Source organism: Vombatus ursinus, unplaced genomic scaffold (genome assembly GCF_900497805.2).
Source record: "Vombatus ursinus unplaced genomic scaffold, bare-nosed wombat genome assembly UNPS02014225.1, whole genome shotgun sequence".
In the NCBI taxonomy this organism is placed as follows: domain Eukaryota; kingdom Metazoa; phylum Chordata; class Mammalia; order Diprotodontia; family Vombatidae; genus Vombatus; species Vombatus ursinus.
The window spans coordinates 73,382-88,077 of NW_020954003.1; the positions used below are offsets into that span (position 1 = coordinate 73,382).

A 14,696-nucleotide genomic window follows, 5' to 3' on the forward strand; every position below is an offset into this window, starting at 1 on the left:
TGTGCTTGTGGGTGGTATTTAATGTCTATAGGTGCCTGCCTAGCTAACAGAATTGAGTGGGGCTAGGAGTCTGTGACAGGCCATTCTCTTCATGTGCTGTATATATCAAGTATGAAGTAACAGTTACACCGACTGATTTTTATCATAAACCATTCAAGTTACTCTGTAGCTCAAGCAAAGAATTATCTTCCTCTTCCTCCTCCTCCTTCTTTTCCTTCTCTCTCTCTTTCCCTCTCTCTCTCTCTCTCTCACACACACACACACACACACACACACACACAGAGGCATGCACATGTATACTTATACACAAAGACAGTCAACATTCTAGAACTGAATTTTAAAAAATCTTCTTGTGATGTGGGCTCCATGCTTAGGCCAAGGGTACCCTGGAACAACAGTGGAAAGAGATGAGGCCCATAGGACTCAACCACTCGGCCAAAGGAGGACAAAACCATCACGGCTACGACGAAAGTCTGGCATGGGCTGATCAGGTTTGGTCTCCACGGAGACATGGCGTCGGCGCCCACGCTGGTTCAGCTGGATGCAGTCTGAAACTCGTATTTGCAGGTCCTGCCCCAATCTGTAGCAAAAGAAATATCAGGGCCTAGAATTCTAGACAAAGCTTAGTTGTTTCTCCCAGTCTTGTGGACTAGATGCAAGGTGGCTACATTACCCCACCTAGTTCTTGAGGAAGAGTCTCTCCCCTGTTACAGCTCCTATTATATCTGGGCACTTCCTATACTTCTCCCATACTTGCCTCCCCAGTGTCATGGAAAGTCTTGGTGGTGCTGAGAGAGGGGTCCTGGCCTCTTGCTTGGTATTACCTCCTACTCCCGGCAAAGGACTCTGTTGAGAGTCCACATTACCATCTTACACTTCCTCCCCAGGCAGAATCTATCCTTTTTCTGACCATATCACCCCAGTGGTGCCTGCTCCATGCCCATTTCTTTCTTCTTTTTTAATTTTAATTTTTTGCTTTTTGGTGAGGCAATCAGGGTTAAGTAACTTGCCCAGGGTCACACAGCTAGTAAATGTCAAGTGTCTGATCTGAGACGGATTTGAACTCAGGTCCTTCTGACTCCAAAGCTGGAGCTCTATACACTGCGCCACCCAGCTGCCCCACCCAGGACCATTTCTTACCCCTGGAAGTGTCCAGCCAGCATGCCCACCAGCTCCCCAATGCGATTATCCATTTTAGGCTGAGTTCGGTGAAGACATACCACCAAATCATCCTGGCCCTTGGCATGTAGCACCACCAGCTGGTCCTGACCACTTGTCACACTCAACCCAGTCACCTGGAGGGAAAAGAGGTACAAGGGAAAAAGCAATCAGCTACTTTGAGACACTTATGGACACTGCCCTCAAATGCCCATCTTTTGTGCCTTTGATCCAACTGTGAAGCCCCATACTTCATAGTTTATTTATTTATTTTTTGCCCCATGCCTGACTTGTCCCTCCCTGTGTCTTATAATTCCTTCTCATGGGGGGAGGAACAGGGGCCCTGGTGCCCTTGACCTACCCTCAAGGCTCTTAAACATCCATGTCCTCATCTCTTCCTTAGTCCATTCATCTCCAAGATGGAGATCATCAAGGTCCTCCAGTCTGTTTCTAGCCTACCTTGCCAACCTCACATTGTACTTGTCCCCTTTATGGACCATACATACTTTACAGCTGCGGCCATTCTCCACCACTCTGCTTTTGTTGATGCTTTCCTGCATGCCCAGAATGTTTTTCTCCCTGAATCTAGCTCTATCTGTTAGATTCCCTCCCTATCCTCAGGGCCAGCCTCAGATGTAGTTCTTCCAAGAAGCCTTTCCTGAATGCTCAAAGTGAAAGTGAGCTATTCCTCCTCAAACTCCCTCAACCTTTGCTTGGTCCTCTCCTCATCCTCATCTCACTCTCCTGAGTGACAGACATTTGTGGACCTCCCTTTCTCTCACTGGACTGTGAGCTCTTTGTGAGCAGGGCCTTCATCTTCTTTATTTTTGCACGCTCAGTGCTTAATAAACATTTGTAACGTTAATTGTAAACTTGTATTAATACTGCTTACATTATAGATGTTAATAATTCCATGTGTAAGACATGGTACCTTCAACATTGAATCGAACTGAATTGAATACTGACTTATATCCTTCTTTGTTCCTTCAAGTGTCCATTGTGAAAAAAACAAACACAACAAAATAAAACAACAAAAAAACAGAACCTCAGTGGCTCCCCATTGCCTCTGGCACAAAATACAAATTCTTCAGTTTGGCATTTAAGGTCTTATGTATTATGGTTCCAAACTACCTTCTGGCTTCATTCCACAATACTACCCTCTATCCTCTATGTTCCAAATGAATTAGATAAATTGCCACTCTCCAAACTTGTCCTAATGTACCTCAAATGCGTGCAGTATTCAGAAACCATATCCCAAGCCTGGAGTATGCTCCCTCCTCATTTCCCACCATTCAGAATTCTTCCCCACCTTTAGGAAGTAACTCAGATGCCACCCTCCTCTGCGAAGCCTTCCCTGGTTGCCCCAGCCACAGCTGACAGTGATCTCTCACTCTTCTTTCCAGAGCACTTAGGACCTCTCCTTTGCCTTGATCACATCATCTACCTTGGATTATACTTATCTATGTATATGTCATATACCCTAACTCCTCCCCCTCTCAATTCCCAGTATAAGCACCCTGAGAACAGGGAATGTTTCTTTTTTCATCTTCAGGTGATGGCACCAAGTACATGTACTAAGTAAGTGTTATCTGCATTGAGTTGAATTGAACTGAATCCCTCCTCTTCCCTCCCCTTCCCCTTCCCCCTCCCCTTTCCCTTTCTCTTACCTCTCCTCTTTCTTTTCCCTTTCTTTCCCCTTCCCTTAATATACTTAATGAGTCAGGTGTTCGGGATGAGGGTTTAGTATATACTTGTTGATGTACATACTATGACCATCACACACACACCCTCCCCTCCCTGCCACCTGTGCCACCTTCCCTCCTGGTGCCCCTGCTCACATGACTGAGAGGAACTGCCCGCATTACACGGTACTGTTTGCTGGGTTCCAATTTGTAAAGGTGCTTGTCAGTGAGCAACAGCGCCCGGTCTCTGCTCTTGTTAAATCGGTTTACCTGAGGAGAAGAGAGAATCAGGTTAGCATTACTCAGGACACCTTTTAGGTGCACCTTCAAGCATCCTTCCTCCCTTTCCCCTACTCCACAGTCTCCACCAAGTAAGAAATTACTTTTACATAGCACTTTAAAGTTTAGACAGGCCGCATGGTATAGCGGATAGAGAGGTGTCCTCAGAGCCAAGAAGACCTGGATTGGAGTCTTGCCTCTGACATATAATGGGTGTATGACCCTGCTAATGTTCCTGTGGTTTGTTGCTTATATTAATAATTGAAGAAATGTTAAATTTTACTTAGCAAAAAATGTCTTCACCGAACTCAGCCTAAAATAGATTATCACACTGGCGAGCTGGTGGGCACCTTAGCTGGTCACTTCAGTGAAAATGAAGATAGAATTTTTTTTCCCACCAAGGTCACAGACATCCTCTCTTTCTGTGGACCCCAGGTTAAGGACCCCAGCTCTACAACATCCCTTACAAGTGGTCATCAGGCCTTTGCCAGAAGACCTTTACCACTACCTCCTGAGACAGCCCATTGATTGTACTTAGGGGCAGCCCTAATCATCAGGAAATTTGCCCTTACATCAAGCCTAAATCTGCCTTTTTGGTATCTTCCATTGTGGTCCTGGTTCTGAACAAGCCAGAGGTCTTGTCTCTCTACTTATCTTTCTACAACCTTTCCAAAACTTAAAGGAAGATCTCAAGGGCCTTTAGGATCACACTCTCAAGTCATCTTTTCATTTTTTTTCTTTTTCTTTGGTGAGGCAATCAGGGTTAAGTGACTTGCCCAAGGTCACACAGCCAGTAAGTGTCAAGTGTCTGAGGTCAGATTTGAACTCAGGTCCTCCCGACTCCAAGGCCGGAGCTTTAGCCACTGCACCACCTAACTGCCCCTCTCAAATCATCTTTTCAACTAAGCACTTTCAACTCCTTCGATCAAGCCCAGATGGCATGGTGTAGAGTCGTTCTGGTCACTTTCTTCTGGTGGCTGTCCAGATTATCAATGTCCTCCCTAAAATATGCAGCCTTGCCCTAAAGACAATCCTCCACATGTGGTCTGACCAGGGCAGAGTCCAGTGGGATTATCATTTCCTATGCTGGGGACCCTGTGTGGTGCTGCATAGAGGGCCAGCCTTGAAAAGCCAGGAATCACTGAGCTTGAGTTCCACTTCTGACACATACTGGCTGTGTGGCCCTGGGCCAATCACTTGACCTTTCAAAGCTCTAGATAACTAAGAGAATGAGTTGCAGAGAAGATTACAACTTGAGAGAGTTTATCACCTGTGTATGCCAATAAAATCACAAGTTCAGTCCCTAGGTTATCTTAAGATCTCACTAGTATCTTTTTTTGATAGCAATCAGAGTAAAGTGACTTGCCCAGGGTCACACAGCTAGTAAGTGTCTGAGGTCAGATTTGAATTGAAGTTTACTTGACACCAGGGCTGGTCCCGTCTAGCCACCCCTAGATCTCATTAGCTCTTTTGGCTACCATGTCAAACTGTTACCAAAGTATGCACTGCATTTGTGAACCACTAAAACCACAAGATCTTTTTTCAGATAAATTTCTATCTCAACATAACACATAACTGTCCCATATTATACTTGTGACATTTATTTTTTGAACCCAAGTCTAGTACCTTAATTAATCCCTATTAAATTTCATCTTATCTGATTTGGCTGAATGTTTTAGTGGGTTGATTTTTTTTTTTTAATCCTCATTCTGTCATTCAACACGTTAGCTATTCTTTCTAACTGTATGGTTGTTGTTGAGTCGTTTCAGTTGTGTCTGACTCTTTGTGATCCCATTTGGGGTTTTCTTGGCAAAGATACAGGAGTGGTTTGCCATTTCCTTCTCCAGCTCACTTTATAGATAAAGAAACTGAGGCAAACAGGATTAGGTGACTTGCTCAAGGTCACACAGCTAGTAAGAGTCTGGGGCTGTATTTGAACTCAGGAAGATAGAATCTTCCCAACTTTAAGCCCATCACTCTATCTACTGCACCACCTAGCTGCCCCTTCTAGTTGTGTATCATCTGCAAATTGATAAGCCTGCTATGTCAACCATCATACAAGTCATTGAAAGCACAGGGACAAGGACTGATCCCCAGGGCACATCACTGGAGACTTCCCTTCATGCTGATGTAGACCCATTAATAACCACACTTTGGATCTAGTCATTCAACCAGTCCCAAATCTGCCTAGCCCACATCTCAACCTCTTGTGCACCAGGATAACTTGACAGACTTTGTCAAACGATCACATGATCTCTAAGGCCCTTTTAAGTTCTAACACTGAATTCCTAGACCATATAAGATCATAGACTTAGGGCCAGAAGGGGCTGTTGACCCCTTCATTTTACAGATAAGGAGCTGAACCCCAGTAATTTGCCACGGGATCATACAGGTAGTCATAGGTAGCACCCAGATTCAAATCTAGCCTTTCCTCCAAAATATGGAGCCATAGGGCTACACTTCATGGGTTGGTCTTTACCTTTCGGACGTGACTGGAAAAGAGCACATTTCTGAAGCCATCTTTCTCCTGTAGGTTCTTCAGCTGCTGAGCAAAGGGGGCTGCTGCTGTGGGGTTGTCAATAGTCTGGCGGGAGTCAATGAACAGATGGCCACAGTTAGAAAGATAAATAGGCAGATTCAGAGCACCAATAATGGTGCAATGCTAAAACCAAGGGGCACCCCAAATGCTGGGAAGATATCAATTTGGGATGAAGAAAAGGAGGCCTGGTGGAGAGTAGTGGAAAGAACCCTAGGATTGGAGTTAGATCCCAGCTCAGATCCCATCTCTGCTGCTTTCTGGAGACATGACCCTGGGATAAGTCATTTATTGTTTCTGGTCCTCAGTCTCTTGTCTGTAAAACGGGTACAAAATACTTGCACAACCCACTTCTACTAGGTTGTTGTATGACAAATGCTATAGGGATGTTGTTATGAATACGCTCATATCCCACGTTTTAACAACCAGAGATCTCCTATTATAAGAACTGAGATTCCCAATAGTGATCACAAAGCCCAGCTCACAAATGATATACTCAGTGGAAATGCTGCCCCAGCCTACCTTCATTTCCTCTTTCTCTAAACTGCTCTAGAACTTAAAGAGTCCTCACCTCACAAATCAGGATTTAATTATTCTATGACTGGTTCATGTATGTCATGTCTTTGCAGTGAGATTTTAAATAGCCCTTAGGGACAGCACAAATTATAGATGTCTGCATCCACCATGGTGCTCAGTATATCAGGAAAAGTGCCATAAATACCAGGAGACTGACATGCTGATTGACTGTAAGATTCCTAAATACCTTCTGAATATTCAGAGAGACACTTCTTTATGGTCTGTGCTTATATCCCCCTGCACTTAGCACCATGCCTGGCACAGAGCAGGCATCTAATAAATGCTTATTGATTGACCGACTGTATAGTTTTAATATTAAGTGAAGTTCTACCAGGTCTCAAATCTCACTGGTAATTCAGGTATTTTTTTGGTTAAAGGATACATGGAATTATTATGATTAATTAATAATAATAATCATAACCATAATCATGGCTCAGATGTCTATAGCTCTTTAAAGTATACAAAGCATTTAATAGTAACTTGATGTCTTTAGGATGAGGGCTATTATACCCACTTTATAGATGAGGAAACTGAGACCTGGTAAGGTTAAGTGACCTGGCTAGCTCAAGTACATCTGTCAGTCCCTAACCCCAAGGAGGATAATGACTCCATTTTCTATAACACTCTTTCTCCTATACTATTGGTATGGGACCATAGACAAATTACTTGGGTTCCCCAGGACTGTTTCCTCATCTGTATAATGGGGATAATGGGGACAAAAGAAAGCAATCTACTCTTGTGACTATCATGAAGGACTTGGTCTCCCAGAGAAGATATGAAGCAAACCTGTAAATAGAAACAGGAAAGATTGGGAAGCCCCCTGAAAGGCAGAGTAGTAATAGTGATGTGAGTACAAAATGTGTAGTTCAGAGCCCAGATTTGAATTTGTGCTCTGGCTTCTTAGCTGTGTGACCCTGGACTAATCATTTCAATGTTCTGATCTTCAGTTTCTTCATCTTTAAAATGCGGGTACTAACACTTGTACTAACTCTAACTCATAGGGTTGTTGGAAGAAAAAAAATGACCTGAAAAACTGAAAACATTTAAGAAATAAGAGTTATTACTATATCTGGAGACTAGATCCTTAATGGGACAGTGGAGGAAGTTGGTGGGGGTGGGAGCCTGGGCCAGTCCACCCCATGAAGAGAGGGCAATCCCAGGTTTGTTTTTCCCCAGATGGGCACTCAGTGCCCTTGTCAGAGCTTGGACCCTGGGCTGGAAGATCTTGGGCCAGGTGTGTGGGCTATAATACTCACATGAATAAAGGATGGGTAGGTAAAAGGGATAAGCAGGCAAGGATGGACAGACAGGTGAGCTCAAGGGTGGGGCTGAGGATCACAGGGTAAGGACTGAGTAGAAAGAATACAGGCATGAACAGCTGGAGTTAGAGGGTTGGAGGGCAGGGGTGAGAAAGATTGAAGTTAAGGAGAGGTCCATTAGTCCTTCCCTGGCACCTCAGACTGCAGATGAGCCTCCATTAGAGAAGACCTTTCAGGAGTCACAGACTCATCCCTGGGGGGCCGTCCATCTGCCAAACTCACCGAAGACAGGTAGTCCCGTGACCACGCTCTTTGACATCCCCAGTCCTGGCGCAACCCCTGGAGCGCCCCCATGGCTGCCACTTTGGCCTTGATCTGAGCCATGTCCGAAGGGGGGATGTTCTTCACCAGCTGTCGGGCCCGCCACCTGACCCGGAAAGAGATGGGGGGTTCTGTGGAGCTTGAGGGGAAAAGGAATAGGAAGGGAAATGGGAAGGAAAGAAAAAATGGAGAAGGGGAACTGGAGAAAAGAGAGAGACAGGAGGGGAGGTAGAAAAGGGGGGAACCCTGGAGGAGAAGGAAGGGTACCTTCGGAAGAGCCCCTGGCAGGTGTCTTGGAAAGGTTGGAGCACAGCAGGGGGTGTGGGCCAGACTAGGTCACGTCCGTACAAGGGAGGGTGGCGGGCAGCCTGGAAACGGTTCTGCATCTCAGTTAGGTGGGTTCGAACTTTGTGCCGCCGGAAGCAGCCCATAATGGTATAGATAGCCCTCAGGCGCTGGCACCGACGCCTTGCCAGGGTCCCCCGCCAGGCCTGGAAAGAGAGGGCAGTCTTAGTACTCTAGACTGCCTGCTCAGTCCCCAGGTTTTGTCCCATGGACCCTCCTAATTCTTATCTCCTTCCTAAACCTTTAGCATCTCCCCAAGTCAAGCCCTTCCAATTCCCCTGCAGTCTTCTGAACTTACCCCATGGACTGACCCCATCCTGTTCCTGCAGTACCTCCACAAACAATATTGCCCAGCCATCCCAGTCCCCGGACATTACCCATTGGACCCCCACTTCATCGCATTAGTACCTTCCCAAACCATGCCCTATTTCCTGCATCCTCCAACCCTGCTCTATGGATCCTCCTTATTCTCAGTCCTGCTCCTGACCTATTACTACCTCCCTCAAACATCTCCCTGCCCTTCTCCCCTTTGTACTAGACCCCTATACCTTCTGCAGTAGCAGTACTATGATAGGGATAAGCCGGGCCCGGTTCTGCTCCAGTGTGACTAGTGTGCGGGGTGAGCGGATGAAGAGCTTGCTATGTCCAAAGGCCACATCCCCCTGGAGGCCATGCTGCTCCAAGAGGGCACCCACAGCTGCCTTGTCTGAGTCCAGCAGATGGTTGGGCCACGTATACTCACAGGTCATCTTGTACCTAGGACAGTGAGAAGGATGGGAAAGAGCTCAGTCCCTGGGCCAGGGGCTATTCAGGTTCAGACTTCTGAGTGGAGGAAGCAAAAAGACCCCTGGCTCCATATTTCTTTCCATCATGGTCCCTAAAATTCCACTATTAAAAGTTTGTTCCTTTGGGTTCATAAGTTCTTGTCTTCATTTGAAGACGGGAACATGGCATATTGGGTTAATCATTCCATCTCAAACCTCTCGATACGAATTTCCAAGTGTTAGAGGTGAAAAAGGCCTTAGAGACAGACTCTCTCCATCTTCCCCATTTTATAGATGAGACTAAAGCCCAGAAAGATGAAGTGATTTTTTTTCCTAAAGATATTTAAGTGCTGGGATCTGAACCCAGGTGATCTGACTCTAAATTCAGTCATCATTCCATTCAACCACCCTGCTCCACTAATGCCACAGATGGCCATGGGTTTGCCTAATCTATTGTTGACATACCAGTGCCTGAGTTACAGGTTCAATCTTTGCCCCAGGAGACAAATGGAGGGAATGCAACCCCAGGGCCCTGGGCCCCCCAAAAAACATCAAAGGAGGAGGCTAAATATGCCTTCCTCCCATGAGGTTGAAATACCTAGATGGAGTTGGAGGTTGGGGGTGGGAGAAAATAGATACATGGTGAAAGCTAGAATACTGTGGCAGGGGAAGGGTCACCTGAGCAAGAATCGAGGATAGGGTTGTCGGGATGCAAAGCCAGCCCTTCGGACCCTCACATTCTCCAGCAGCCCCAGGTATGCCACCTGGTGGCGGCAGCGCTCCTCATCCAGCCGGCCAGGGGACTTTTCTTCATTGGGTTTTATGCAGCGAACATAGTAGGGTTCCTGCAGAGACCATCTGATTAGGAGCTGGAAGGGACCGAAGGTTTCAGCCATCTCATTTTACAAGTGAAGGAACCGGGACCAGGTCGGTAAAGCTGATTGCCCAGGGTCACACACTCGTGCAAGGCAGGGGTCCTGTTTTCTCTTATGTCCCGCTGGGTAGAACCAGGCACAGGGCTGGGCACACAGGAAGACTCATTATGAACACACCCGGGTAGCTGATCAGTGTCTCAGACTGCTGACCAGTCAGTGACTGCATTCAAGAGCCTCATCCTGTGGACCAATTCTGTTCTTTAACTCCTCTGAATTGTTGCTCATATCTTTTCTATGCCTATCCCTGAAAGCCCACCTCAAATGGCTTCTTCTAGGAATTCTCCCCTGACTCCCTCAGGTCGGTAAAGAGCTTCCCTTTCAGGGAAGCTTAGCACTTTGTTCTTCCATTCTCCAGTTTGTGTAACAGGTAGTATTGTCTATTGTAGTTATCTCTGTTTGCATTGAAGCTGAACCTCCAGGGGAAAGGGTGCCTTGGAGATCACCTAGCCCAACCCACCCCAGAACAAGAATTCCTCGTCCAACATCCCTGACAAGTGCTCCAGCCTTTGCTTGATGACTGGGCATACACAGCTTCCTGGGGTAGCCCATCGTACTCTTTAGAGAGATGCTTCCTACTTAAACCCCAAGATCTTTTTCAGACAAACCTGTCTAACCACACCTACCCAACCCCTCATCTTGTACTCTTGAAATTTGTTCTGATTACAAGAGTAAGACTTTGTATTAATCTCTATTCAATTCCGTTGTATTAGATTTGGTTTAACATTATAGTCTATCCAGATCTCTTTCAATCCTGTCAAACCAATGTGGTAGCCATCCCTTCTAGCTTTGTGCCATGTTCCTTTCTCCAAATCTTTGATTAAAATGTCAAACAGCATAGGGCTAGGCACAGATCCCATGGGCGTTCAACAAGTGACTCTTTCAGAGTGAAATTAAATCATCAATAACTACTCCCTGGATCTGGCCAAGAGCAAATCCATCTATACCCATACTATTGTCTAATCCACATCTCTCCATATTGTCCTGCAGGTATAGCATAAGAGCCTTTGTCCAATGCTTTGTGAAAAATTAGCTCAACTCTGTCTCTAGAACTCCCTTGGTCTACTGGCCTAGTAACCATGTCAGAAAGGAAATGAGATATGTCTGGCATGACCTGTTTGTGATGAAACTATTATGGCTCTTTGGAGTCATTGCTTCCTTTTCCTAATGCTCATTAACCATTTCCTTAATAATGTATTCCAGAATTTTGCCAGGAATTAAAATCAATCTCACTCACCATTCTTATAGAATGCTATGTTTCCATATTCCTACAGTATTACCTGACCTTTCTTCCTTCTTCCATATGTGTCTTTAAAAAAAAAACTAAGTTCATTGCCTATCAGCTGGAGAATGACTGGACAGGTTATGGTACGTGACTATAATGGAATAATATTGTGCCATAAGAAATGATGAAGGAACAGTTTCAGAGAAACCTGGAAAGACATATTGATTGAGGCAGGGTGAAGTGAGCCGAAGCAGGAGAATAATTTATAACCGCATTATAAAGAAAAACAACTTTGAAAGACTTAAGATCTCTGATCAATGCAATGACCAATCACTGTTCTAGAGGACCAATGACGAAGCATGCTACCCACCTCCTAACAAAGAGGTGATGGACTCAAGATGCAGAGTAAAACATACATTTTTGGACATAGCCAGTGTGGGAATTTGTTTTACTTGGCAAAGATACTGGGGTGATTTGCCATTTCCTTCTCCAGCTCTTTTTACAGATGAGGAAACTGAGGCAAACAGGATTAAGTGCCATACCCAGGGTCACAAGGTGTCTAAGGCCACACTCATTTAGGAAGAGGAGTCTTCCAAGATGGGCACCCTATCCACTGCGACACCTCGATGCCCTTAACAACATCAATAACAAATGTGGGAATTTGTTTCATTTGACTATACCTATTTGCTACAAGGACTTCATTTTTCTTTTCTTTTTTTTCCCTAAAGGCAAGAAGGAGGGAAATGGGAAGGAGGGAGAGAAAACAGATTTTTGCTAATTAGAAAAAAAAAGTAAAAAAATTTTAAGAATTCCATTCCCATTTACTTTGATCCAAATGATATTCCTCTTTCCTCTTCATTGCAATTGTTTCTCTTTGTGTTTTCAGAGTTTTATTCTTGAGAAATTCTCTCCTTCCTGGGCTACTTTCCCTTTAGAATTAGAGGCCATGATCTCCTTATTTCTTACCTATCTTTTCTCAGAATCCCTTGAAGTGGCCATGATCAGAAATGTGTTTTGCATGACTACACATGTCTAACCTAGGTCAAACTACTTGCCTTCTCAATGAGGAAGGGAGGGAAGGGAGGGAGAGAATTTGGAACTCAAAACTTGAAAAAAGAATGTTAAAAGTGTTCTTGCATGTAATTGGGAAAAAATAAAATATTAAATTTAAAGAGAAAATAAAAGAAACAGCCATGATCTTCTACCTATTTCCTACCTATCTTTTCTCAGAATCCTTTGAAATCTGATATTCACAAATGTAGGGTGTGTATCCACCTATGTCCAGCTTTCCTTCCTTTCTCTATCATAAATTCCAGGATGGAGTCCCACCTACCCAAAATTCCAGTCAAGTCCACCACAGCAACCAGTTCCTCCTTGTTGGTGACAATCAGATCTAGAATGGCAACTCCTCTCATTGGTTCCTTTCTCTTTTTTGGATGATTGATTTATTTCATGAAGGCAAGAGAGTTTAAGCAGTTGCCCATATAAATGAAGCCGCCTTTCACTATCATGCATCTCTGCCAGGTTTGTGATCTGTTTGCTACTCCCATTATCAAGTTCCTCTTCCTGCCTAGGTGGTCTATATCATACTTACATGACAATATCAGTTCTATTACTTTCTTCATCTGGTTCCTGGATTTCTTTCCACGATTATATCTTTTTAATATGCAATGCTACTTTACCACTACTAACAACTCCCTTCTCCCTAACCCTTTTTATTTTATTTTTAAACAAGTTTATTATCTTTCCCTCCAAATGCCTCTCTACAGAATTTTTTTTTAACCCTTACAACAAATTGTCCAGCAAAACAAATTCTCACACTGGCCATGTCCAAATAAACACAGCTTATTCAGGATTTTATGCCCATCACCTCTCTGGCAAGAAGTGAGATGCATGATTTATCTTTAGTCCTCTGGAATCCCCATCTTTTTTTTAAATCTATTTGTTTTGAATAAGATATAACCTTCCAGTGATATTCCAGTTATGGATTCCACCCCATCAAATGTTAGTGATACCTATGAAACCAAATTTGCTCCCAGTCTTATCTCCCTACTAGACTATGAGCTCCCAATAGGAAAGGAGCTGTGTTTCATCTAAACTTGCATGTAAGTGCCTACTGTGTGCCGTGAATTCTCTGAGGTGCCAGGGCTACAAAGACAACAATGGAGACAGTCCCTGCTCACAAAGACCTTATATTCTACTGAGGGAATACAACTCACACAGCAACGTGTAAACACAGAAAACATACAAAGTGATTTTAGAGGGCGAGAAGAACATTACGCACCAGGGGAATCAGGACTGGCCTGATGTGGGAGGAAGAACTCCAGCTGATCCCAGAAGGGAGCTAGGGATTCCAAAATGAGGAAGGAAAGAGAGAGAAAGTTCCAAGGAGGGGGAAAAACCTGTTGGAGAGAGATGATTCGGAGGACGTAGAACAGCAAATTGGCCATTTCAGCTGGAAGCAGAGTGGTGAGTGGGTACAAACGGAAATCATTCTAGGAGAACAAGTTGGAGTTAGGAGGAGAAAGGCTTTAAGGGCCAAGTGGAGGAGTTCCTGTTTTATCCTAGAGGCAAGAGTCAGCCACTGGAGCTTCTTGAGTAGGAGGGATGACATGGTCAAACTTGTGCTTTATAGATATAAATTTGGCCTTTGTGTCCATCCACAAAGGAGGTCAGTACAGAGTAGTCCAGATCACGACGACCTGAGCTAAAGTGTGTCCTTGCAGGTGGAACGCTGAGTGCCCTCTACTGGCGCACAGTAAGTACTTAGTAAATGCTCATTAAGTTATTGAGCAAAGATCGTTCCATTTTTCCTCCTACTGAAGTGTGGCTTATTCCTGCCTCATCTCTTGGCCTTTAGCAGGAGTGAGAAAGCTGGAGATCCCAAATCTGAAAGAGAAAGTCACCTCAAGCTAATCTAGCTTGAGTGGTTTAATTTAAATTCTATCGACTTTCAAAGTCACTGAAATGGTTTGCGCCCCTCCCTGTACTTTATTCCCCTTAAGCATTGAAGTGTGTTCCACACTCCCCCTCACCCCCAGAAACAATGAAGTTTTCTCTTCTTTCTTTCTTTTTCTTTTTTGGAAACAAAGAAATTTGTTTCACACTTTCTACCTAATCTCTCAGCCCCCAAGCACGCAGGTGGTTTTATTTTACCCTAGAAACTACAGAGGAGGTTTGTTTGATGAATGAGTTGTTCCATTAGTGTGCCAGTCTTCTGTCCCGCCCCCACCCCACCCCCTATGCCTCCTCCCTGGAGTCTGAGAGAAAGAGGAGCTCAAGTTGTGCCACCAGGAGGTACCTGGAGGCGGGGGCTCATCCCTCCCCACTGTGCCCCCGTACCTTGGATGCTAGATTCTCCACCAGTGCCACCATGGAGTTCTTGAAGAGTGTTCCTGCAGTCAGGGGACGCTTGGTGACCTCAGTGATGTCCTGCTGTCCATCAGGCCACATGCTTCGAAGGGTGAGGTCTGTGCTGTGGGGTGCCAGACCCAAACTCTCAGCCTTCATCCCTGAGTCCAGCCCGTGAAAGTCCCTCTCCTTGAGCCCAGCTGCCCCCTCTGCTATTTCACTATCCCCTTGGCTGGAAAAGAGGCCTAGGACCTAAAATTTGAATCAT

The 14,696-nt window shown here is 44.9% G+C and overlaps 1 protein-coding gene across 2 annotated transcripts in view; it reads right to left on the reverse strand.

Moving 5' to 3' along the window:
* Positions 1 to 14,696, reverse strand: part of MYO1G (myosin IG) — a 35,603-nt gene continuing 20,907 nt past the window's right edge. The window contains exons 14-22 of one of the 2 annotated variants that reach the window (XM_027860619.1): positions 14,420 to 14,552; positions 9,599 to 9,765; positions 8,705 to 8,912; positions 8,079 to 8,302; positions 7,773 to 7,917; positions 5,599 to 5,703; positions 2,997 to 3,110; positions 1,141 to 1,295; positions 1 to 580 (exon numbers count right to left, since the gene is read on the reverse strand). In XM_027860619.1, the coding sequence (XP_027716420.1) occupies positions 424 to 580; positions 1,141 to 1,295; positions 2,997 to 3,110; positions 5,599 to 5,703; positions 7,773 to 7,917; positions 8,079 to 8,302; positions 8,705 to 8,912; positions 9,599 to 9,765; positions 14,420 to 14,552 (1,408 nt within the window). In that variant the 3' untranslated portion in view covers positions 1 to 423. Of the gene's footprint in view, positions 581 to 1,140; positions 1,296 to 2,996; positions 3,111 to 5,598; positions 5,704 to 7,772; positions 7,918 to 8,078; positions 8,303 to 8,704; positions 8,913 to 9,598; positions 9,766 to 13,251; positions 13,967 to 14,419; positions 14,553 to 14,696 lie in introns of those variants that run through there. The other variant, XM_027860620.1, reaches the window with a different exon arrangement.